Here is a 24,987-nt window from a genome sequence, read left to right on the forward strand (position 1 = left end):
CATATAACCTAGCTAGCTTCAAACTGTTCTCAGATATTGTTTCGTAAACAATGGAAACTTTATTAACTTATCAAAAACATTAAAACGGACACCCACAGAATGTGTGTCAGAGAATTAGGACCATAAGTAAATAAAATATAAGTAAACGGTTGTAGGCACAATGTCTTAAACATAGTGCAGGTCAAATTAATAGTAACTCTTATGGTTATAATTACCATTTTCTTTTCTCATCATCATGTATATTCCTCAAAGACACTTCCAATTAATAATTTCATTTTTAAACATTTCTAATAGACATTTCTTAAGTATATTTCTTTCATCTGACCTAGTGTTGGCTTTTGTTTGACGGTTCAGCTGCTAATACCTTTGGTACAGCTGAGGGGTGTTGTGATGATAATTTATCAAAAGCAGACAGGGTCAGAGGCCTTTAGAGAAACTTTTTCTTCCTGTCAATTCTTTGTTTGAAGACTTTTTATTTTGCATTTTTGTAGATCTCCATGAAGTCTGGAGGAATTGCTCACTGAGAACTGGCAACAAAGCTTTAATCCCACCACCACCATTAACCTGGAGAGCAATGACTTCTCCCAATGTCTCTGCATTTCACCCTTCTTCCTTCCTACTGCTGGGGATTCCAGGATTAGAAGCTGCACAGCGCTGGCTTGGCTTTCCCTTCTGCGTCTTGTATCTGATTGCTCTTGTTGGAAACTTCACCATTCTGTTTGTGATTTGGACTGATCATAGCCTCCACCAACCCATGTTCTACTTTCTGGCCATGCTGTCTGCGGTCGACCTGAGCCTCTCCACCGCTACTATCCCCAAGATGCTGGGGATCTTCTGGTTCAGCCTGCGGGAGCTGTGCTTTGGGTGCTGTGTCGCTCAAGTCTTTTTCATTCACTTTTTCACGGTCATGGAAAGCATCGTCCTTCTTGCCATGGGCTTTGACCGCTACGTGGCTATTTGCAACCCTCTCCGGTACACCATGATCCTCACCAACAGAATCATTGGTGTGATCGCTGTGGTGGTGGTGGTGAGAAGCCTCTGCATGATCGTTCCCATCGTCTTTCTCCTCCTAAGGCTGCCTTACTGCGGACATCGAATTATCCCTCACACCTATTGTGAGCACATGGGCGTGGCAAGACTGGCTTGTGCCAGCATCCGTGCCAATGTCTACTTCGGCCTTGGGAATATTTCTATTTTGTTTCTGGATATTCTTCTTATCATCGTTTCCTATGCTAAGATTTTGTGCACTGTTTTCCACCTTCCTTCCCAGGATGCCCGCCTGAAAGCTCTTGATACATGTAGCTCCCATATCTGTGTCATTTTAGCTTCTTCGGTCCAGCTCTTTTCTCTTTCCTCACTCATAGGTTTGGTCATAATATCCCTCAGTATATCCATATCCTTCTGGCTAATCTCTATGTAGTGGTCCCTCCTGCTCTCAACCCAGTCATTTATGGCATCAGGACCAAGCAGATACAGCAGCAGGTGAGGAGTCTGTTTGCTAAAAAACCCTAAGAAGTCATCTGTTCTAATGATGAGAGTATAAAGTCTAAATAGACTAATGTTTAAGATGAAAAACCAATAAAATGTTGATTCTTAAAATCTTATTTATTGTATAGGTGATATACAGAGGGTTTACAATTACATGAGTCAGGTAACCTATACAATTCCTTTTGAACCATGTCTCCCTTTCTCTCTCTCTCTCTCTCTCTCTCTCTCTCTCTCTCTCTCTCCTCCTACCCCTAGTTTTTTCCTCCTATCTCATTCACAAGATATACAGTTCACTTTCCACATAGTGTCTAGTGAGTACCACTGTTGTATTTGTACACCCTTTGCTCCTTATCTATGCCCCCCTTACCCTTCCAAAGACAAACTAACAAACAAGACGAAAAGAAATGAAAACAAAAACTGTAAGAACAGAACTACAATAAAAACCTCTTGTTTCATGGAGTTCATTTCATAAAATATTTATTTTATAGGATCATAGCACATAGCTATTGAGACTTTGTGATCACTCCTTTGCATATCCTCCTTTGGCCTCAATGTGTGAATATCTAGAGACCTGTTTAATTCATCATGTCCCAGTGTATATATTTTTTCTTTGCTTGTAAAAGGTTTATCTTTATCAACATTGATTGTGTGATTTTTTTTTCCTTTTCACCTTTTGAGACATATTCGTAGTAGCATCAAACTTGATATCCATCTACCACCAGTTCTGAGCAATTGTTAGAAGTGTGTGTTGGTTGCATATGTCAGTATGGATTTTTCTATTGACCCCTAACATAGACTATGCTACTAAGAATATGTTCTAAGGAAAAGCACTGTAGCTCATTGAAGGAATAACTTACTGTTTAAACTATCTGGTTGTAGGTCTTTTTCAGGTTCATTCATTACATGGAGATATTAAAAATAGCTCATATGTCATGGAAAGAAAAACTTGGGTTTGGGTAGTGGTCATTTAAATAAAGGGATATTCTAGCTGTGAGTTAGGAAAGAAAGATAAAGCAGGATATGGCTATACAATAAGAAAGACAACTTTTGGCTTTTAACAAGGTGACTTTGACACAGTTCAATGCATAGGAAGAAAAGAATGAAAATTATTCATGAACTTCAAAAGTACAGACATAGAAAAGGGGAGAGGAACAAAATCAGGTGGTAAACGATTTTGGAGTATAAAAAAAATGAATATTATCAGGATATACAAAATGGCCAAAGTAGATAGGCAATACATTTATGGTTCTTTAAAATAGCAATAAAAAAGAGAAAAATGTAAGTTAACTTAAAAAAGCCCCACATTTTGAAGGATCAAATGATCCAAGGAAAATTTTTCAAAGATAAGATCAAATTAATTCAACTTGCAAAGTTACCACAGTGGCCATTTCACCAAATTCCATCATATTTCTAGTTCTTTATGACATTTTAGTAGTTTATCATATGAAATAAATATTTTCAAAGTTTGTTGTTTAATTGCAGAAGACTTAGTATTGAAACAACTGTAAAAACCTAAGAATTAAACATGTCCTAAAGTTATTAGAGCCACCAATTTAATTGTACCTATATTATCTAGTTTCAAATTATCAGCAGGAGACTGCTGATAAAAAAAATATCTGCTTAAGTGTCTGTTTCAAGATATTTTGGAGCTGAGCGCTGGTCGCTCACACCTGTAATCCTAGCTACTCAGGAAGCTGAGATCTGAGAATCAGTTCAAAACCCAGTTCAAAGCTCAGACAGGAAAGTCCAATTAACTACCAGAAAACTAGAAGTGGAGTTGTGGCTCAAAGTAGTAGAGCACTAGCTTTGAGCTGATAAAGCTCAGGGACAGCACCCAGGCCTTGAGTTCAAGCCCCATGACCAACAAAAAATAAAAATACAGGGTATTTTGGGGGCAAGTGTTTTTTCTGGCTTTTTTCAAATGTATGCTGATATGAAAGAAGCCTGAACCAAAATAATAAATATGCATCATTATTAGAGAAATAGGTGCCAACATAAAATAAGTAAAATATAGCACTTCAATAACAATTGTAATCACTTTTTTTCAAGAAACCATAAAATTATTATTTCCAAACTTAGGGTCAACCAGCAAGCAGAGACCATAAGATAATCATACTAAGCATATGATCATAAAGGGAACAGGCAGAAAATCCTTCCTCATCTTTTGCACACCGAGATAGATACGTAACGAACTGATGGTTGCTGCTTCTATTCTTTAGAAAGAGCACGAAATGTCTCTCATATAAGGTGGTAGTATGCAAAGCAGAGTGGAAGATACTGGCAGGCCTGTCACACTCACAGTGAGAAGCAAATCAAAATTCACAACAAAAAGAGCATCAAAGACATTCTCAAAAATACAACGGAAAATGTATTTAAGGTTTTTTTTTAACCAAAGAGAAAAAATTTTGAGATTCATTTTAACATATACACACACGTATGATTTATGACAAAGGTAGCTCTAAAAACCTCGGAAAATACTGAATAACCAATTTAAGATGAAATTACGATGAAACTGTTCACTGAAAAGTGAACAATTCTTGTTCCTACCTCACTACCTTTCCCCTGTGGTGTCACAAGAGATAATCTTACTTTGCCCACCTCTGGAGTTAGGGTAGGAGTAGGATTCCCCTTGAATTTAATCAACGTGATGCAAGCGAAGTCACAAAAAGAGCTTGTGTCCTGTGGTTTATTGGGACTGCATTTGCAACCCTCATGGATGGCTGCTAGTTGGCTGCCTGAAGAGGAAGAGGCTTGAGGAAGAGGATTCAAGTATCTAGCTCTCAGCTTTGGGGGCTATGAGTGAGGACTATCCTCTATCATCCAGCCGAACTATGACCTGATCCATATGACAGGACATAGAGATGAACTGAGGTAGCCCACATTGATATCATCTCTCATACAACCCAAAGAATCTTCAACCCAAAGAAATTCACTGATTTAAAAGCAGGTTATGAGGAAGCAGGTACTCAAGAGTAGGGGTGGGGCTAAGAAGAAAGGATAGAAATGGGGGGGGTGATGTCAAGAATTCATTGTTAATTAAGGTAAGGGAAGGGGTGGGTAGGTTGGGGTAAGAATGTTGAAAAGGGGTGTCACTGATCAAGAAGCATTGTAGTCATAAAATACTTTGTTAAATGGCAACTCTTTTTTTTTTTTTTTTGGTCGGTCGTGGGGCTTGAACTCTGGGCCTAGGCACTGTTCCTCAGCTCTTTAGCTCAAGACAAACGCTCTACCACTTGAGCTGCAGTGCTACTTCCGGTTTTCTGGTAGTTATTTGGAGATAAGAGTCTCATGGACTTTCCTGCCTGGGCTGGCTTTGAACCGTGATCCTCAGATCTCAGTCTCCGTCAGGTAAACAAGGGCTCTGGCATATTTTGGTAGCACTTCAGGGCCTACCTGGTCATCACCCAGAAGGAAGACTCAGAGAGCACCACATGTGCTGATTAGGAAGAACAATCCATTTTTTTTAATTTTTTATTGTAAAGATACTATACAGAGGGTTACAGTTACATGAGTGAGGTAATGAGTACACTTCCTCTTGAACAAGAACAATCCATTTTTGCAGGATAATGTAGAGTTTTCTCCAAGCATTAAACAAAAGAGGTAAGCACATCGCTCCAATGACTTTACCTCTTCACCATTATGTGGTATAGACTGAAGGACACTCAGTTGCTGGGTTGAAGGAAGTTGATGACTCCTTTATCTGCAGGCATGCACAGTGCTAATACACAGAATCTAATGCGTGTCAATCAAGGGTCTACAGCTAGTTCATTTTCAAATCCTAACTCGGCATGAACACATTTTAATTAAACAAAAGAGAAGGGTTCCTAAGAGTAGTTTTCTAAACGGTGATACTTTAGTGACTTGCTGGCATGAATTTAGTGTTAAGAAGGCTAACCTAATAGCATCTCCCAATCAGGAGCCTTTCCTTTCAGCATACTATCCTCCCTTACTTTTCATACCACATCTCAGAGGAGAGCTGAGGGTTACAACGTTTAGTGCCGTGTTTCTCTGCAGATGCATCAGGGAGGAGCAAAGGAAAGGACTTAAGGACCCTTGGGCCATGTTTATGCCCAGAGGGTCCTGAAGACTAATCTAAGATATGCTTAGATTTACTGTAATGTTTAGCTAACATATATCAGTGAACCCAGAGGCTTGAAGGAGCTCCCAAGCACCATCCTTAAGAACCTGGCTTAAAGACATGATTCTGCTACAACTGAGGGCTGGCTGGAAGGAGAACTATTATAGAGTTTAGAATAATTGGGCAGGATAGGCGAGAATCTACAGAGACGCAAAAAAGTAGGTAAAGAAGGATAGAAAGAGGCCACTCTGTGCTGAACACTCCTCCTGAGTACTGTCTCTTCACAGAGCATACGGAATTGGTACAAGACACCCCAAGGTGAAGAATGTGGTATGCCAATGAATTACATGCAGAATTTCTAGACTTTTCTCTTTTGGAAACCTCCATCATTCCTCTTCATTTCCTTGTCTTTCTCTCTACCATAGAATCACAGGTAGACACATACATGTATATGTATAAATACCTTATAGAGATACACAATACACAATATATTGATCTAGCCAGAACATGACGAAAACAGTCGTGTAGTCAATAAAAGTGAAATTGTTCAAACTAGAGAATTCACTTATTGACACAGTCCGAGGCCAGACACTAGATTGCTATCATCCATCTAAGACAGAAGCCACTATCATGCGTTTGAGATAGAGGTAGAGATGAGATTCTAGATACATACATCTACACCAGGGTGAAATTATTACTGTGAGCTCTAGATCTTCAGATTATTGGTCATACACTGGCTGCCCACGCTGGTGTGCACCACTGCAGCAAAGAGACAAACATTCTGACCAAAATAGTGAGGAGGTGGTTATCCTGGTGGCTGGGAACTCTACTGAGAAAGACTAATCCCCTCTGATTGTCCCCGGAAAATAGTTTTCTCTGCTAGTTAAGAATCCTGCTGACAAATTGTTTAAATAGGGATACAGGTTGACCCATGATAACAATGAGATGCCCAAGACACTGTTGAACAACGAACTTTACAATTTAGGCAGGGGGTGGGGTGGGGGATAGTTGTGGAAGTGGGAGGACAGGGAAGGTAGGGGAAAAACAAAGGAGGAGGCAACAATGCTTGATAGGAAATGTACTCATTACCTTGCTCATGTAACTGTAACCCCTCTGCACAGTATTTTCTTGTTTTTTTTTTTTAGCAAAGTAATGAGTACATTTCTTATCAAGCATTGTTACCTCCTTCTTTGTTTCACAATAAAAAAATCATATTAAAAAATCCTGCTGAAAATAGGAACACCACCCATAGCTATTCTTAAAGACATCCCCAAATAAAATTGCAGAAAAAAGTGTCCTCGGATTTCTCAAACTAACATCTGTTCTCAACTCTTTCAGTTATGTGGATAGTTTTTTTCTAGCTTTCATAGGGTCAAATATACTACATTTTAAAATCTAGGACAGTAAATTATTAACTTCCTGGGTATTCTTATTGGCAAAGTTGCAGGAAAACTAATACGTGCAACAAGATGTATATTAAAACATCCTTTCCTTTCTCCCTCTCTCCTCTCCTCTCTTCTCTTTTCTCTTCTTTCCATCCCTCCTTCTCTCTCTCTCACTCTCTCTCTCTCTCCCCTTCACATACACACAGACAAAGACACACAGACACAGACACACATACACACATAAATCTAGGAAACAAATCTTCATGTATCAGATGGGCATATTAAAATTTAAATCCCCTTCTTTTTGTCCTGAGTAGCAGTTATTCTGCTGGAAGAGAATAATGGAGTCAGGTTACATTAGTTACTATAGAGTTGTACTTTCACCATCCCCAAAATGCTTGGGTTCTTCTAGTTCCTCCTTCGAGATATCAGTTTGAGAGCTATCTTACCTAGATAGTCTTCATTTACATGTTTACGGACATAAAGACTATTTTACTGATGGAGGGAACACAAAGCATTAAAAAGACTTGAAACAAAGTAATTTTCTTTGTAATTGTCAACAAAGTGTGTCTGTCTGTCTGTGTATGTGTGCCAGCACTAGGACTTGAATTCAGAACCTAGGTACTGTCCTTTGGGATTTTTTTTGCTCAAGGTTGGTGCTCTACCAATTGAGCCACAGCTCTACTTCTGACTCTTTTGGTGATTTATTGGTGATAATGGTCTCACAGATTTTTCTATTCAGGCTGGCTTTGAATTTCAATCCTCAGATCTTGGCTTCCTTAATAGCTAAGAATACAAGTGCAAGCCACCAGTGCTGGGTTTCATTTGCCTTTTAAAAGAAGAAAAGCCTTGTGGGCACTAATGGATCATGCTTGTAACCCTAACTATTCAGAAGGCTGAGATCTGAGGAACTTGGTTCAAATCCAGCTTGGGAAGGAAAATCCATGAGACTCTCACTTCCAAATAACCAGCAAAAAAGCTGGAAGTAGCACTGTGGCCCAAGTGGTAGTGTGCTAGCCTTGAATAAAAATGTTCAAGGACAGTGCCTAAATCCTGAGCTCAAGTCCCAAGAATGGCACAGAAAATAAATAAAATAAAGAAGCCTTACTGTTTGTGAATTAACTACTTCTACCATTACATCCATCAAACTGTTTCACTATCTCTCCAGGACCTTGATAAGAGAAGATCTTGATGAAAATTACTCAATAGAAAGTCACTGACACTTGTTAAGTGAACATCATCTATTAATAACATTCAGTTCTACCCTCTGTTCTTTATCCTTCTAGGAATTCTAGGACCGGAAAATTTACAAATTTGAATCACTTTTCCCTTCTGTCTTGGGTACCTTATTTCCCTTGTGCAGGAGCATCACCATTCTCTTTGTGATCAAGACTGAACACAGGCTCCATCAGCCCGTGCTCTACTCCCTGGTCTTGTCAACGGATCGATCTCAGCCTATCTACCTCCACCATCCCCAAAGTGTTGGGCATCTTCTGGTTCAATCTTAAATAGATCAGCTTTGGGGGCTGCCTTACAGATGTTCTTCATTCACATGTTTACAGGCACGAGACTGTTTTACTGCTAGTTGTAGTTAATGACCATTTTGTGGCCATCTGCCATCCACTCCAGTACACCATGATCCTCACCAATAAATCTGTTATCCTCCTATTCTCTGTTGTGGTGGAGAGAAACTTAATTCTTGTGACTCTATTTGTGTTTCTCATTCTGCAATTGCCATTCTGTGGGCACCACATCATGCCTCACACGTACTGTGAGCACATGGCCTTGCCCAATTGGCCTGTGTACCATCCAGGTCAACACCATCTATCGGCTCATGGGGATTTCTAACATCCTTGTGGATGTAGTCCTCATTGCCTCTTCCTATATGCTCATCCTTCGTGTTGTGTTCTGCCTTCCTTCTCAAGATGCCAGACTAAAGGCTTTCAATACGTGTGGCTGCCATGTCTGTGTCATGCTATGCGTTTTCACACCAGCATTGTCTTTTCTTCTGTGATTCACCGCATTGGCAGAAACATTCTCCTGGCTACGTCCATATTCTTTTGTCTAATCTGTATGTGACCTTATTTTATGGAATCAGGACCAAGCAGATCTGAGAACAGGTTGTAAAAATATTTGTACCCAAGGAATAATGCTGTATAAAATTTAGGTAATAATAATAATCTGAGCTGAATAATAATCTGAGCTCTCTTTTAAAACATCTATAACACTAGGTTATGACCTCCAGATTTTTTATCTTGGTGAAAAAATTTAATGAGGTATGAAGAACACTTGATGAAGACTAGTGTTGGTAGATATGCAAAATTATGTTTATTGCCTATTCTCACCTCAGCTCACCTCACTCCAGTTGCCTCAAACTTAATAAAAGGCTCAGTGTCAGAGTGAAGAAACAACTAATATGCTAGCAGTATCCCTTTGTGTGTTTTACAAGATTCATGGATTTTGAAAAGTCTTTATAATTTATAAAGCTTTAACTAATATTATAGTTCAAAACATCAATATGATACTGTATCATAAGATAAACCAGATTTCAAAGAGAATAATATAAGTGGTCAAGGAAAGAAACCAACTTCATATATGGAAAAGAGGAACTTTTATACACTGCTGGTGAGAATGTAAATTTTCACTGTGGGAACTAGTATGGAGTTTTCAAATGCAAAAAGAAGTAAAAATGAATCTACCATATGACACAGCTATGCCACTTTTCCAATATGTACCCAAAGGAATCAAAATTATCATACAGTAGAAATGCCTGCACATTCATATTTGTGCTGTACTATTTATAATAATTAAGTCATAAAACAGGTGTCAATCGATAAAGGAATGGACAAAGAAAATGGTTTATAAACATAATAAGAGTATTATTCAGTCATAAAGAACATCATCATCAGCCAGGCACTGGTGGCTCATACCTGTAAACCTAGCTCCTCAGGAGGCTGAGATCTGAGGATCATGGTTGAAAGCCAGCCCAGGCAGGAAAGTCCGTGAGACTCTTATCTCCAATAAGTCACTAGAAAACCGGAAGTGGCGCTGTGGCTCAAGCGGTAGAGGGCTCACCTTGAGCGCAGGGACAACGCCCAAGCCCAGAGTTCAAGCCCGCACAACCTACCAAAAAGAAAAAGCATCATGTAATTTTCAGGTAGAAATGGAGATCATCCTGTTAAGTGAAATAAACCAGAATCAGAATGGCAACTGTGGCATATTTTCTCTCACAAGTGGAATCTTAGGGAGATGGGGGAGGAAAGATCATGAAAAATGAAGGCAATCTAATAGATGAAAGGATGAATAAATGAAGGTAATAATGGTGAGTATGATCAAGGTTCAATATGTTCATGTATGAAAATGTCATAATGAGGCCAAATAATCTGTACAGTTAATACACTCTGATAAGAAAACAGGAAAATACCTTTACTTTGTAATTTAGCAATGCGCCATTAAAATATGTCAGTCAATTAAGGGCTGGGAAGGTGGCTCAGTGGTAGAGCGCTTGTCTGGAAAATTGCAACTAAAGAGACACATCACAGGATAAATTTTATTTGTTCAATAATAATAATTTTATTTGGAGCCAATGTAAATAGTCATAGCTTCAACTGGCCTGCAACCTTTTGTTGATTTAATTCATATTTATTGATCAATAAACTGCTACGTTGTCTTCCTCAAGTGCTCAATAAATGAGAATGCTGTATGAGTATTACTGACATCTAGCGGCCAAACTAAATATATTTCTTGAACAAATAAATGAGAGTTCTTGATATGATCCATCTAGTGAACCAAACAAGTAACTACCTTTTTTCTGTTTGAGAGTCTGATTATTTACTGAAAACACCAATAAATTCTACTTCTAGCTGAAGGCAATAATTTTAATAATATTTTGGATTTATTGTTAAACACACTGATATTCTAAAGACCTTCTTTCACTACACTGGAAGGAATACCATGTGACCTGTACATTGTCATTTTTATTACTACTGTGAGTCTATAGGGAGAAGAATGAGGCTCAGAGGTGTTGAAGAAATGTCTAATCAGCTACCAAACAGGAAATGGGTTTAACATTAAGTTGCCTGACTCCAAAGTGCTAACTCTTGCGATACTGTTGCTAAAATTTATAATAACAGCTAGTGTTATTTATCCATCCATCTCTAAAAGATAGTTGCTAACCACTTTTGAGGCAATATCTTCTTATGTCATTGTAACAATCCAAAAAGCTAATATAATTCTAACTTATTTCCCATATGAGAAAACCAAGACTTAGAATGGCATATTAAGTTAACCAAAATAATAAAATAAATATGTGGGTTGAAAGCTATGCCCTTACACTAGAGAGAAAAGGATGTAAATCCTTAAATAAATTGTTTTATGCTGAAAAAAGCTATTCCCTTAACCTATCCATTAAACATCTTCCTTTTACATAACCACATTTTCTTAATAACTAATACTATATAGCAGATATAGTTATGGCAGAAATAGTTCAAGGAATGGAAACTTGAAGTCATACACATTGAACAAGTTTATTCAATGTACGTTTGTTTCTGAGATGACTTTGAGGAGAGTCTAGGGTGAGATGCAAAATGTTGGTGTGAGTGAGGCCTCTAGCCTCCTGGGAGCTGTCCAGGAGAGAGTACTCATAAGTAGATCATTAGACAACAGAGGTGCCTTGAACCAGAAGACACAGAACTCCAACCTCAGGGACTCAGAAATTTTGTTTCATATCTCAGATCTAATGACACAGCCAGCTGTGTTGAAATTTTTCCCAGGAGATGAGAGTGTTTTTTTTTATAATTCCTTGCCCCTGGCTGGTGAGAACTCAGTCTCACACAGATTGCAGGTGGTGGCATCCAGTCCTTCACAAACAACTTCTCAGAGGCGGAGCAGAGGTAGGTGAGTCTGCTTGAGGTTATACTGAGAGGGTCCTCGGGAAAATAACTGAACCCCAGTAACTCAGCCCAAGTCTCTTCTGTTAGAGCCATCTCCAAGGTACATGGTGAAAGAGAGAACAACCTGAAATCATTGTTATGAAATTGACATTAAAGCAAAACACATAGCTAAACAACCATACTGACAAATAAAACAATTGCAACAAATACAGGAACATATATGTGGACATAAGCAAAGACGGTTATATGCAACCACCAACGAGGGAAAATACTCATAGTTACTTATCAGCTGGCACATATGATATCATTCCTTTCCTATGTCTCCCATCATGTCATCTCAGAAGAGAAGTTCTGAGTAGCTAGTCATCCTGTAGGACATGGTTAAAGTGCACTTAAAAATAGAAACAGAAGGATGCAGAAATAGGAAGCCAAGAAACCCAAGTGAGAGATTATTGAATATTCTGCCTCAAAAGAGAGAAGCCAGCACCTAGGAAAAGATTAATGGGGGTGGGGTGGGGTGGGGAACAGAGGGAAAGGGATTCAAAGCCTCAGAGAGCTATGGTGGAGAAGATCTTAGACAATGTATATGAATATGGAATTAGCCTCAAATGTACTCTTTGCCTGACTTATGTAACTGTAACCCTTTTTATTTTAGCATTTTCAAATAAAAATAATAATAAAATAAAGTATATTTAGTCTGTGAAACATGAACGTGATAATGGAATAAAGATTAACAATCGTTTTTACTGATGTGTTTAAGTTTCTTAACAAGGATGTTCTGAACCCGTAATATTTTTAGAATACCAAAGGGCTCTTTAGAAAGTTTCCTGCAAAGAACAGAAAGATTATAATGACAGCTGAAACCTTGTTTGAGTTCAGAAAGCAAATGTTGTGCTGCTGTATGAAGTTGAGGACTTTGACTCCATGGCTTCTGTTTTCCTATGCTTGGACTAGTACCTGTCACTAAATGAGAACTCTTTATAAATATTTGTCAGATGTCAGATGAGGAGGTAAGGGGCACTCCTATAATATAACAGACAGGAAAAGAGTTACAAATATCACTGTTTATCTTGCTGACAATTCTGTATATAGAAGATAAGTCACTAGTCGCAAGTAAAACATGTAGCAATGTAGCAATATTTGAGATTTTGTCTTTCATAGATATATGACTTTGTATCATGTATTGCAAGGGTAATATAACAAATGTACTAAACAATCTCTTCCCTGATCATCCTAAAGGCCACTTTGAGGAATAATGGAAGATACTTTTCAAGCTATATATGAATGTAAAACCCCTCAGACCCCTGCCTTAGTCCACACAGAGCCCTGCTCTCTTCTCTGGGGATGTGAATTACTGCTTCTAAATCTCATTGCATAAATATGATGTCTGTGCCCCACCCATCATGCAGAGCCTCTGAAGGTTCTAAATCATGTCCGGGTCTCACTAGCAAATAATCATGCGTAGCACCAAGCTACAAATTTCATTCATGTTGTAGCAGCAGTTGCAAGCCAGTAAAGAACACAAGACACCAGACAAACTGAATTTTACAGTAAAGCAGCCTGGCAGCCAACAGCTTAGACATATTAAAATCTATTACTCCATCAGCCTCTAGCCACAACATTACAACAAGCTACAGTGCTCACAAGTTAAGTAAGTATCTGGCTTAGGTATTGCTCTACCTTTCAAACAGATGCCTCTACTTATCACGTAGCATAAACAGTCTACTTACATACAATAGCATAAGCAAAAGTCATAAACCACAAAGACTCTGAAAGAAATCTTGGTACATACAGTATTTTCTTTTCAGGTAGTATACTATATTTCAGTTCTAGGAGAGGAAATTGTTTTCTTAGAATTACGTAATAATCTGCAATTGTGTTGAAACTTCTTAACTCCATTCAATAACTCTGATCCAAACACCAGCCATCTAGGCTTTGACTTTGACAGGGTTCTGCCCATATAGAAACTTCTTTATTTTTCAGGTGCTTTGCAAAATGGACAATTATTCTACTCAATCACCAGACTCTTCTGGCATCATTTCCCATCTAGCGATATTTTACACACACACACACACACACACACACACACACACACACACTCCATCATAGTATGAGTAACAATAATGCAATTTCTTCTCAGAGACAAAGAGATGAGAAGTCTCAGCTTACTGTGCATTTAAAACTTTTCTACATAGTTTTTTTTAATACATGAGATGCAAATATTTCAGAGTGAAAACATCTGTTTCACTGTCTCACATTCCCTCTCTAGGTCTCCCCTACTCTATTATGGAATTCAAGAATGGTTTTTCTGTTCCACCAAGAAATATTCAACATGTTATGAAAGAAGTTAGAGTCTCTCACTGGAAGCAAGAAAACACCTGGAAGAAATGTGTCTGTAGCCAATTCCCACCAACATGTTTCCTACCAACAACACAGAGTTCCACCCTTCCTCTTTCCTTCTGATGGGGATCCCAGGGCTGGAAGATGTGCACATTTGGATCAGCTTCCCCTTCTTTGCTGTGTATCTAATAGCCATCCTGGGAAACATCATTATCCTGTTTGTGATCCAGATTGAACACAGCCTCCACCAACCCATGTTTTACTTCTTGGCTATGTTGGCCTGCACGGACTTGGGCTTATCGACAGCCACCATTCCCAAGATGCTGGGCATTTTCTGGTTCAATCTCAAGGAGATCTTGTTTGGAGCCTGCATCACACAGATGTATGTCATCCACATATGCACTGGCCTGGAGTCTGTGGTGCTGACAGTCATGGCCATCGATCGCTATATTGCCATCTGCAATCCCCTGAGATACAGCATGATCCTCACCAACAAAGTCATAGCCATTCTGGGCGTAGTGATCATAGTCAGGACTTTGGCCTTTGTCACTCCATTTATATTTCTTATCCTGAGATTGCCTTTCTGTGGTGTCCGAATTATCCCTCACACCTATTGTGAACACATGGGATTAGCCAAGTTAGCTTGTGCCAGTATTAAGGCCAATGTTATTTACGGCTTAATTGCTTTCTCGGTGGGATACATTGACCTTTCTGTGATTGGGTTCTCCTATGTCCAAATCCTCCGAGCAGTCTTCCGCCTCCCATCTTGGGATGCCCGGCTCAAGGCCCTCAGCACCTGTGGCTCTCACGTCTGTGTCATGTTGGCCTTCTACCTGCCAGCCCTCTTTTCCTTCATGACACACCGCTTTGGCCACAACATCCCCCATTTCATCCACATCCTTTTGGCCAATCTGTATGTGGTTGTCCCCCCTGCCCTTAACCCTGTCATCTATGGCGTCAGGACAAAACAGATAAGAGAACGGGTGCTGAGGATGCTTAACCCTAAAAGTTATTAATATTTGCCTGCACGAGGACCTTCCAAGATAGCCCAGTGAGACAAACTCACAGCGTCATCTTCCACTACGCAACTTTCTCTCAATCCCCTCATGATTGCCTATTGCCCAGTATCCTGTCTCTTGCCTTCAGATCTTACTACGCAGGTCTGCAGTCAAACTGCATGATTTTTCTAAGATTTATAGAAATTCCTATCACATTTTATATGTCCTAACTCGGTCCCAGAAGGATGTGGATATGTCTGTGCATGGGTGTGTCTCTTCCAGACATCAAGGACCTTCAAATCACCTGCCAGTGTCTCCTCTGCACGGGCGCTCTGCAGGCTGCTGATACGGAGACATTATCAGCCTGAGCAAAGGAACCCAGCCATTGTACAGAGAAGGAATAGTTAAGATTACGTGTGTTAGGATGAAAACACGGATGCTTGAGAGTAAAGTTAGCTAACATGCAACTCTTAACCTGGAATTCTAGTACAAACAGCCTTCTGATTGTGCTCGTCATTCTAATTTTAAGAATTTCTCTTTGTCTTTAGTGTCTGAAAGTAATCCATAACATGATATCCATATGTATATTTAAAAGACTACAAGCATATCTAAATATACGTCCACTCTCTCAAATTGGTATTTCATAGGATTTTTTTTAATCTGATGGTTGATGCACATTGACTCTTCTAAAATATTTTGTTCACAGTTTTCTGCTTCATTTCTCTCCTTTTGAATCTGGGACTCTGATCAGATATGTGTTAAGTATTCTCTATTTCATGATTTCTCTATTGCTATTCTCTATTTCTCTTATAATACCTTTAATATTTTCCATTGATTTTTATTCCTCTCTATCATCAGTGAATTCTTCTGATCTCCCTCTTGATCATTTGCTGATTCTCTTCAGTTATCTGTAATCTATTGTTTAAAATGTCTCTTGACTTCTTATTGCATTTTTCAAATACATGTGGGTCTTGGTTCAAATATATTGCTATTTTATATGACTTCCAGTACAGTGAGCAAAACATTAGAATTCATATTTTATCCCATACTTAATTCCAGTTAAACAAAAAGTAACTAAGCCAAAGCAAATCCCATGTCCTCCATTTTAGCTATACTTATGCATTTTCTGTGCATGTTTGGAACTTAATTCTAAATACTCCTCCAGTTCTATCTCTTAGTGCACTATCTCTTAATTGTGATTTATTAAACCTATTTCTCAAATTTTTATTTACTTATTTTTGCATTGCTAAATCTTACAATAGTCTTAACTATGCTATATATATCTTTCATTTTCTAGAATTCAGGGAAGAAAAATGTCCATATTCTTGATTTTTACCTTTTATACATTAGGTGAATGAATGATACATGTAGTTAAAGGCATAATGAATTGGTGAAAATGCTGAGAAAGTGGATGTGAAGGATTCTTGTCATAAAATGATAATTATAAGAGCCTGGATCTCATGTTATGTCCCTGAAGATGATGACTACTGGTGCTTACAGCCATGTAATGTCATAAATATCCTTGGGTTAGAAACCACTATCAGTATTTCATTTTTTTCAATATCTGGATTACAGCCAATCATTTGTCTAAGAATTCTTTTTCTCTCTCTCTTTTTGCCTTCTCATTATATATTCAAAATACTCACAGATACTATCATAGATATAGATGTGAGTACAGGCTTAGGCATAAGAATAGGTCTGAGTATAAGAGTAGGTCTAGGTCTAGGTATGAGTGTACATACAGGTTCTGGCATAGGAATAATTGCAGTCTTGGATCAGGTGCCAGTGACTCATGCCTATAATTCCAGTTACTCAGCAGGCTGAAATCTGAGGATCATGGTTGAAAGTCATGGAAAGCCAGGAAACTCTGTGAGATTCTTACCTCCAATTAACCACCAAAAAAGCCAGAAATGGAGCTGTGGCTCAAGTGGTAGAATGCCAGCTTTAAGCAAGAAAGTTCAGAGACAGTGCCCAGGCCTGGGTTCAAGCTCCAGTACCAGTACCCCGCCCCCAAAAATGATCTTAGTGTGGATATGAGGATGAGGATGGGAATGGGAATGCATGGAAATAGAGAAATAGATACAGATACAGTTTTTGTTTATTCTAACCAGGATGTATATTCTTTGTATTTAGTTGCATCACACTTCCATATGCATTTAGCTTTTACTCCCTTAAAAAAAAAAGTGAGAATGGGCCAGCTGTTGATGGCTCACGCCTATAATCTTAGCTACTCAGGAGGCTGAGAGCTGAAGATCATAGTTCAAAGCCAGCCTGGGCAGGAAAATCTATGAAACTTTGATCTCCAATTATCTCAAAGAGCTGAAAGTAGAGCTGTGGCTCAATGGTAGAGTGCTAGTTCAGAGCAAAAAAGCTTAGGGACATCTCCTAGGACCTGAATTCAAGCCCTGGCACTGGAACAAAATAAAGAAAGAAAGGCAAAAAGAAAGAAACAAATTAACAAAGAAAAATCAAAGAGATTACTATGCTAGGACTCTGTTCCTCCTGCTCAAACTAGTTGTGACATGGATGATATTTAGGAAACCCATGTTGAACTTCCATAGATAAAAATTATGATGTCTATGATTAAAAATAGGTGGTGTAATTAAGAGAATGTTATGAATCACTTGAAGAAAGAAATGGAATCTGACTTCATTATATTGAAAGGTTTCCCCTGAATGACAGAATGCCCCCCATACAAACACACACACACACACACACACACACACACACACACACACACACACGTTTTCACAAGATTTCATTCTTTTTTTCTTGCATTTTAATGATTATGCCATGATAAAAATCATAGCAAATTAACTTTGATTCACTCAGTTATGTGGACCATACTTGCCTAATGAGCATGCTCAAAGAGCCCACAAGAATTTCTGAGTGAGACTGTAGAAGGCCTGGAAGGCTTTAAGAATGCAAAGGAACATGATGTGTATGGATGTAGGTGTGTATGGATGATCCCTGTACTCAGAAGACAGACTTACTGTCTGCAGGACACAGTCAAATTAGGAATGGATTACTAGGGGAGCTTCCTTCTAGAAAAAGTTTCTCTTCCTATATCTCCCAAGGGCCCTTTTATGTTCCAAGGGAGGAAGAATTAAGAAATTATTAGAGGAGAGAGTCCCTGGGAACTCTAGAGTTGTAACTGCCCTAGATATTTCAGGAACTGACCAGGGCTCCAGTGTGCCTAGATCAGGCCCTGTGCTTTATGGCCTCTATAAGTGCGTCAAGTAGAGAATATTCGGGACTGGCTGTACCAGCATCAGCCAGTAGATGAGAGGTCTTTCTCTTAAGTCTAGGTCTGTGTTTTCTTTCCCAGGTTCAGTTCTGCCAGAGTATGTCGAAAAGGTATATTAAGAAAACATACCTGTCTTAAGGGCTGGGAAGGTGGCTCAGTGGTAGAGCGCTTGCCTTGCATGCGTGAGGCCCTGGGTTCGATTCCTCAGCACCACATAAGCAAAAAGAAAACATACCTGTCTTAGAATAAGATTACTATGCCATTTGCAGGGAAACAGAAAGACCCAAAACAAATCATGGTGAGGTAAGTCAAGCTCAAAGAAAAAAACAGTGCATGTTTTCTTTCATGTGTGAAAGTTAGATCTAATAACTGGATGTGATAACTTATATAGGACTCTAGTGACTCACACACAAAGAGTCAGACTAAAGGAGATTGCTCTCATGGAAAGAACCCAAAAGCATAACTCCTCTTAACATTTAAAATACAAGTGCTATTTATAGAAATGAATTCCAGGAAATGGAAACATTGGTTTCTATGTTGTTGATGGTGGTGGTAGTTGTGGTGGTTAATTGTTTTGGCTTCTGAGTTTGTTTGTTGTGGGTTTTTAAAAAATATTTTTAAAGGGATAAAGGGGGACATAGCAAGGAAAAGAAAACAGGTAAACACGTACAGGCATGGTATTCAATATACACTATGAAGAAAATAAACTATGCAACTTGTGAGCCAGGATGGTAGGGGAAAACTGGGGGAAAGCAAAGGATGGGGTGACATTGTCTGAAAAGAAATGCACTCACAGCCTGACTTATAAAACAGCAACCCCTCTGTACATACTTTAATAATAACAATAAAATTATATTTTTAAAACCTGTCAAGAAAAAATATCTATCTTAGATTAGGAGAATGTTAGAGCCTGTTTCTTTCTGGGTACTTGGTGGCGCCGGAAATATCAGTAGGCTACAGTGTGTATAAAGAAGATTAATAGGTTAGATAGCACATCATCAGGTATCCATTTAAGAAAAACTAAGAATCTTCAGCTAGAAATATAGAAACTTGGGGCTTTGGGAGAAAGATGATTCTTTATTAATTGCTTTGCTCCCAGGGTAACAATTACATTTTGTCTATGTAGCTTTAGAGGCTGGGGACAAAGACGAGAGTTGGTTACCATTGGGAGGAAAGAAAGCTATAGATCAGCAATTTAGTACAATTTCATGAATGGCTTAAAAACTTTTTAAGTTATATTCAGCCAGGCATCCATGGCTCATCTCAGCTACTTAGGCTGAGATCTAAGGATTACAGTTCAAAGCTAGCCTGGGCAGAAAGTCTGTGAGATTCTTACCTTCAATTAATCACCAAAAAGATGGAAGTGGCACTGTGGCTCAAAGTGGTGGAGCACTAGCCTTGAGCACAAAAGCTCAGGGAGAGTGCTCAGGCTCTGAATTCAAGCCCAGGACAGGCACCAAATTTTTTTAAGTTATATTCAGAAAGGCATTGAGCTACCTGTCACTGTTTGTAGTCAATAATGTCTAGAACTACACATGAAGAGATCTCTTACATGACTGAGTTGTACTAACCTCCATAAAACTTAACCACCATGACACTTCTTAAAACCAGGCTTCTCTGGTGCTGTGGTATGGGCCAATCATGCAGTCCATGCAGGCTTGGCCTACAGGGCCTTTGCTTTGAATTTGGACCTGCAGATTCCCTGGCTGCCTTATTCTGCCCTTTAGTGGAGCAAGATCTAGTCCTAGATCGTGCTGCTGCTTTGGGAATGCACTGATTGCAAACCAATACTGAAAGAGAAAAGGAAATGAAGAACAGAGGTGCTTTACATCTTGGGCTGAGTAGGTTATGTAATGCTTATTAGATGAATCATGACTGAAGACCATAAGAGAACACTGCAGGTGAGAGGGGGAAGAAAAGGAAATAATAAATGAGTGAGAAAAGGCCAAAACATAATCCTCCCATGTATGTCATCCTCAAGATTTTCATCCCAGTGCTAAATACACATATCAAAGTTCTTTTAGACACAACATATTTTGTATAGTTTAATCAAACCTTAAGAAAGTCATAGGTAATTCAAGAAAATGTGGTATATATACACAATGTAATTCTATGCCTCCATCAGAAAGAATGTCATTGCCCCATTTGTTAGGAAATGGAAAGACTTAGAAAAAATTTTATTAAGTGAAGTAAGCCAGGCCCAAAGAAACATAGGTCCCATGGTTTCCCTTATTTGCAATTCCTAGTATATGTCTGAGACAAGCAGAAATGGTCAGCTAAGTTGATGTTAGGCAAAATGAACCCCAAGATAAGGACTCAAATGGTTTTTCTTGCTTGCTATTGTTTCTAACATATTTATAAGATAATTTCTTTGTTGCTTTGCATGTCCCTCCTCCATGGTATAAACCCTGTTTTCACTATACTTGATGTTGGTATAATTTGTGGAGGGAAAAGGGAAAAACAAATCGTTTAAATAGGGATACAGGTGGACCCATTGCAACAATGAGAGGTACAAGTTGTTATGTCGAAAATGAGCTTAACAACTTTGGTGGGGGGGGAGGTGTGGAGGGGGAAGATGGGAGGGCAAGGATAGGGATGGTAAGGAGAAGCAAAGGAGGAGGCAACAATGCTTGGTAAGAAATGTACTCATTTCCTTGCTCATGCAATTGTAACCCCTCCGTACGGTATTTTCACAATAAAAAAAACTTATTAATAAAAAAGAAAGTCATAGGTAAATTGATGTGATCGTTTGGGTAAATGCTAAAAGTGGGATAGGGGAGCTCTATGTGGAGACTTTTGAGGAACCTTTATACTGCTTCCCAAAATGGTTGAACAAGTTTAAATTCCCACCAACAATGCAGTAGGGTTCCCTTTTGGCCACATCCCCTCCAGCATCTGTTGTTATTAGATTTCTTGATTATAGCCATTCCAACTGAGATGAGGTAGAATCTCAATGTTGTTTTGATTTGCATTTCTTTTATGGCTAAAGAGGTTGATCAATTCTTTATGTGTCTATTGGCCATTCCTATTTCCTCTTCAGAGAAGTTTCTCTTTAAGTCTTTAGCCCACTTATTTATTGGACAGTTGTTTCTTTGAGGGTTTGTTGTTGGGGGATTTAATTTTTTGAGTTCTAAGTATATTTTAGATATGAGACCCTTGTCTGTTGTATGGCTAATGAAGATCTTCTCCTAATCCGTGGGCTTTCTATTGATCTTGCTAGCTATGTCCTTTGCCATGCAAAAGCTCTGCAGTTTCATGCAATACCATTTGTCCAACCTTTCTTTGATTTGTTGTGTTTCTGGGTCTCTATTAAGAACATTTCAGCCTGTGCCAAGGAGTCCTAGAGTTTTTTCTATTCCTTCCTGTAAGGTTTTCAGGGTGTCTGTTTTGACTTTGAGGTCTTTGGTCCATGTGGAGCTGATTCTGGTGCAGGGTGATATATAAGGATCTAACTTTATTTTTCTACAGGTGTTTAACCAATTTTGCAACACCTTTTACTGATGAGGCTATCTTTCTTCCATTCTATTTTTTTAGCTTCCTCATCAAAGATTAGGTGGCTATAGGTCATAGTCTTTCTTTCTCTGCTCATTAAGTCGATAACAAGATAGTTGGGTTTTTTTTCTTCCTGGTAAGTTGCCAAAAATGCATGTCTCTGATAATCCAGAGACTATCCTTCCTTCCCAGTCTGTGTCTCTAGGTTACTCAAATTCTTCTAACATCAGTAATGCTCAGAACCTTCACAAACTAATATCCGGAGATTTCAATCAAATCCTCTGGAGTCAATACTGAATAAGGTCAAAGGAAGCAAGCTTAAAATGTCATGTGTGCTTGGTTTTCTAATGTGCAGTTGCCACAAATACTTCTCTAAATCTCAGTGGTGTGGCTTTAGTAGGATGCTCTCTGTATCAGAGCCATTCCCCTGTGGCTGGAAAGACAAATCATTGGTCTGGGACTCCTGTTCCATGAGCTCCCATCTCCCTGCAGACAGGTTAATATTCCTCACAGAAAATGGAACATTTCTGCATTTCCACTCCTGTAGTAAGTGTGGTCATCTGAGTGTAGTCTCTGGGGAGATCACTGAGAATCACATAGACTGAAATGCAGCATACAGTGGGAAGGATTAGCACTCAGGGGCATGCAGGAGGTCTCCTTTCATATTGTGAAGCAAGCCAGACCCCAAAAAGTACAGGCTGCATGGTTTTCCCTCCTTTGTAATAACTAGACCATGCCCATGATATTCCTAGCAGAGGACCACAATAGCTCAATCACTAGGTGCATGTGACCATATACAATGAAGTGAATCAAAATGAATTCCAAGAAATGGAAACAAGATATTTTTATAGCATACTGTTTGTAGTTATTTCCTTTTACTTTCTTTTTTCCCTTTGGTTTATGTCCTGCTGTCAGACTGAGATGGAGATGGAGACAAAGACAAAGACAGAGGAGACAAAGATAGACCAGAGGGGAAATAGAAAATGGGCTGTGAAATGGCTCAGTGATTAAATGCTTGCTTAGGAGGAGCAAGGCCCTGAGTGAAAAGCCCAGTACTGGAGAGAAGGGAGGGTATGGGGAAAACAAAGGAGGAAGCAACAATGTTCAATAGGAAATGTACTCATTACCTTGCTCATGTAACTATAACCCCTCTGTACAGCATGTTTACAATAAAAATGTACCAAAAATGAAACTTTGTACTAGAGGAACATAAGGCAAGGATCTTGTTTCCCTGAAGTACATAGTATATAAAATAACTCTTTCAAAAAGCAATGTGAAGAAGAAATAATAAAGTAAGATCCCATTTATAAGTTAACAGCATATGTGGGATTCTGGCTAAAAAGCTTTGTTCATTAAGTCTGCTACAGCATCCAACATTCAGACAAGCCATATAAGAAGCCAATATCATCCTTCTTATGTGAGAAGACTAGAACACAGACTAAAATCACTAAGTAAGTCACACATCTTCTGAGTGGCCAGATTGGTTGGCTCAGGGTTTAAATAAGAGATTCATTTCATGGTAAGCAGCTTTAGGGTCTAGGTCATCTAAGATTACATTCAACTGTGAGTTATGTTAGGTTTTCTGTGAGGTAATTTAGAAAAATACATTAGATAAGGAGCCTATTTTTTTTCTCTAAGAAGTTTTCAGAGGAAATCAGGAGCAAGGTGTGACATTTTAGTCACATTTATTAAACAAAAATAAAAACAACATGCAAAGTACTATATTAGCCACTCCAAAGAATATACAGTTAAAAGATGAATTCAGTGCTTCACCAAACCTGTTGGAGTTCATGGTTTCATATCAGAGGGAGATACACCAAATTCCATTAAATGAATAAAGAAAGGCATGACGGAGTAGGCAGTGTTAAAACTATGACTTTGTCAAGTGAAGACCCTAGGCTTAGTTTTCTTAAAAGGGTACCTGAGTATGGTTTAAAGAAGCACCTGGGTGCATGATTTTGGAAAAAATAAAGTAGGAGCATACTGGAAAGAAGGGTGAATGAATATAAGAGCATTCAAGAAATTTTCTATTTTGATTAGAATCAGTATTTAAAGGTGTGAAACAGAGAAAACAGAGATCAATATCAGTATCTGAATCAAAGCCAATACCACAGAAGTGACTGGTTACTTTCTAAGTCCTCCAACAACAGTTGGGCCATCCTAGGTCAGTCACACAGGAAGGCATTCTCAAATGACATAAAATAATAAACATGAAGTCCTTAATTACTATTCCAAATGGAGTCTATCTGCTAATGTAAATCAAAACCAATAACATCCATCCCTATACAGTCCACAGCACTAGGACAGCATGATCAAGGTGAGAATTATAAAGAGTAGAACACAGTTATCCATCTTTAACAAACTCACTGACTCAGATGCCTGGATCTTATGGAAAGCTATGCCTGCCCCTGATACAAATGAGAACCTGCCAGAACAGGCTTGAAAGTATGAGACAGGAAATTTAACTGTGTATTTAAAGTAGGCAGGGAGGAGTAAAAGTACACAGGATGGCTGAAATCTGATGGAAAATTCAGGTAAGATTGTACAAAGATAAACATTAATAGGGAATATTTGAAAAGCAAAAGCTATTTCACTTACACTCATGCACACACAAATATGAGTTACCTTTTAAAAATGTAAACATCACTATAGATTTAAAAACTACAGAAAATTCATAATCCAAAGAAGTAGAGTTAATTAAAAATGCTAGTAAGATCCTTCAGCAATAGAGGAGGCAGGAGGTGGAGTATTTCACCTACTATGAAAGAACAAAGTTCTAGAGTCAACCACTGAAACTGCAAAAGAAACTCAATGGAGGCCAAACAACGAAAAGCTCAGGTTGAGCTTTGTTAAAGGGAATCAACAGATAGAACACATGGGCATATAGGAAATGATCATTTAAAAACTGAGAAGCATTTAAAAGTATTGGAATCTACCCAGATGCCCCTCAGTAGATGAATGGATCAAGAAAATGTGGTATATATACACAATGGAATTCTAAGCCTCCATCAGAAAGAATGTCATTGCCCCATTTGTTAGGAAATGGAAAGGCTTAGAAAAAATTATA

At 38.7% G+C, this 24,987-nt stretch overlaps 2 protein-coding genes across 2 annotated transcripts; both read left to right on the forward strand.

Moving 5' to 3' along the window:
- Nucleotides 1–574: 574 nt before the first annotated feature.
- Nucleotides 575–1,512, forward strand: LOC106000333 (olfactory receptor 52E8). Its single transcript, XM_013035585.1, is given in 2 exon segments — nt 575–1,322; nt 1,325–1,512. Coding segments are annotated over 2 exon segments (936 nt in total).
- A 12,745-nt stretch (nt 1,513–14,257) lies between these two features.
- LOC106000358 (olfactory receptor 52E5) lies at nt 14,258–15,199 on the forward strand. Its single transcript, XM_013035613.1, has one exon. The coding sequence runs from the start codon at nt 14,258–14,260 to the stop codon at nt 15,197–15,199; it is 942 nt and encodes a 313-aa protein (XP_012891067.1).
- Nucleotides 15,200–24,987: the final 9,788 nt, after the last annotated feature.

This window comes from Dipodomys ordii, unplaced genomic scaffold (genome assembly GCF_000151885.1).
Source record: "Dipodomys ordii isolate 6190 unplaced genomic scaffold, Dord_2.0 Scaffold216, whole genome shotgun sequence".
NCBI lineage: Eukaryota > Metazoa > Chordata > Mammalia > Rodentia > Heteromyidae > Dipodomys > Dipodomys ordii.

Bases quoted from the DNA above. Each gene is read 5' to 3' on its own strand.
- LOC106000358 (XM_013035613.1), top strand. From the start codon at position 14,258: ATGTTTCCTACCAACAACACAGAGTTCCACCCTTCCTCTTTCCTTCTG.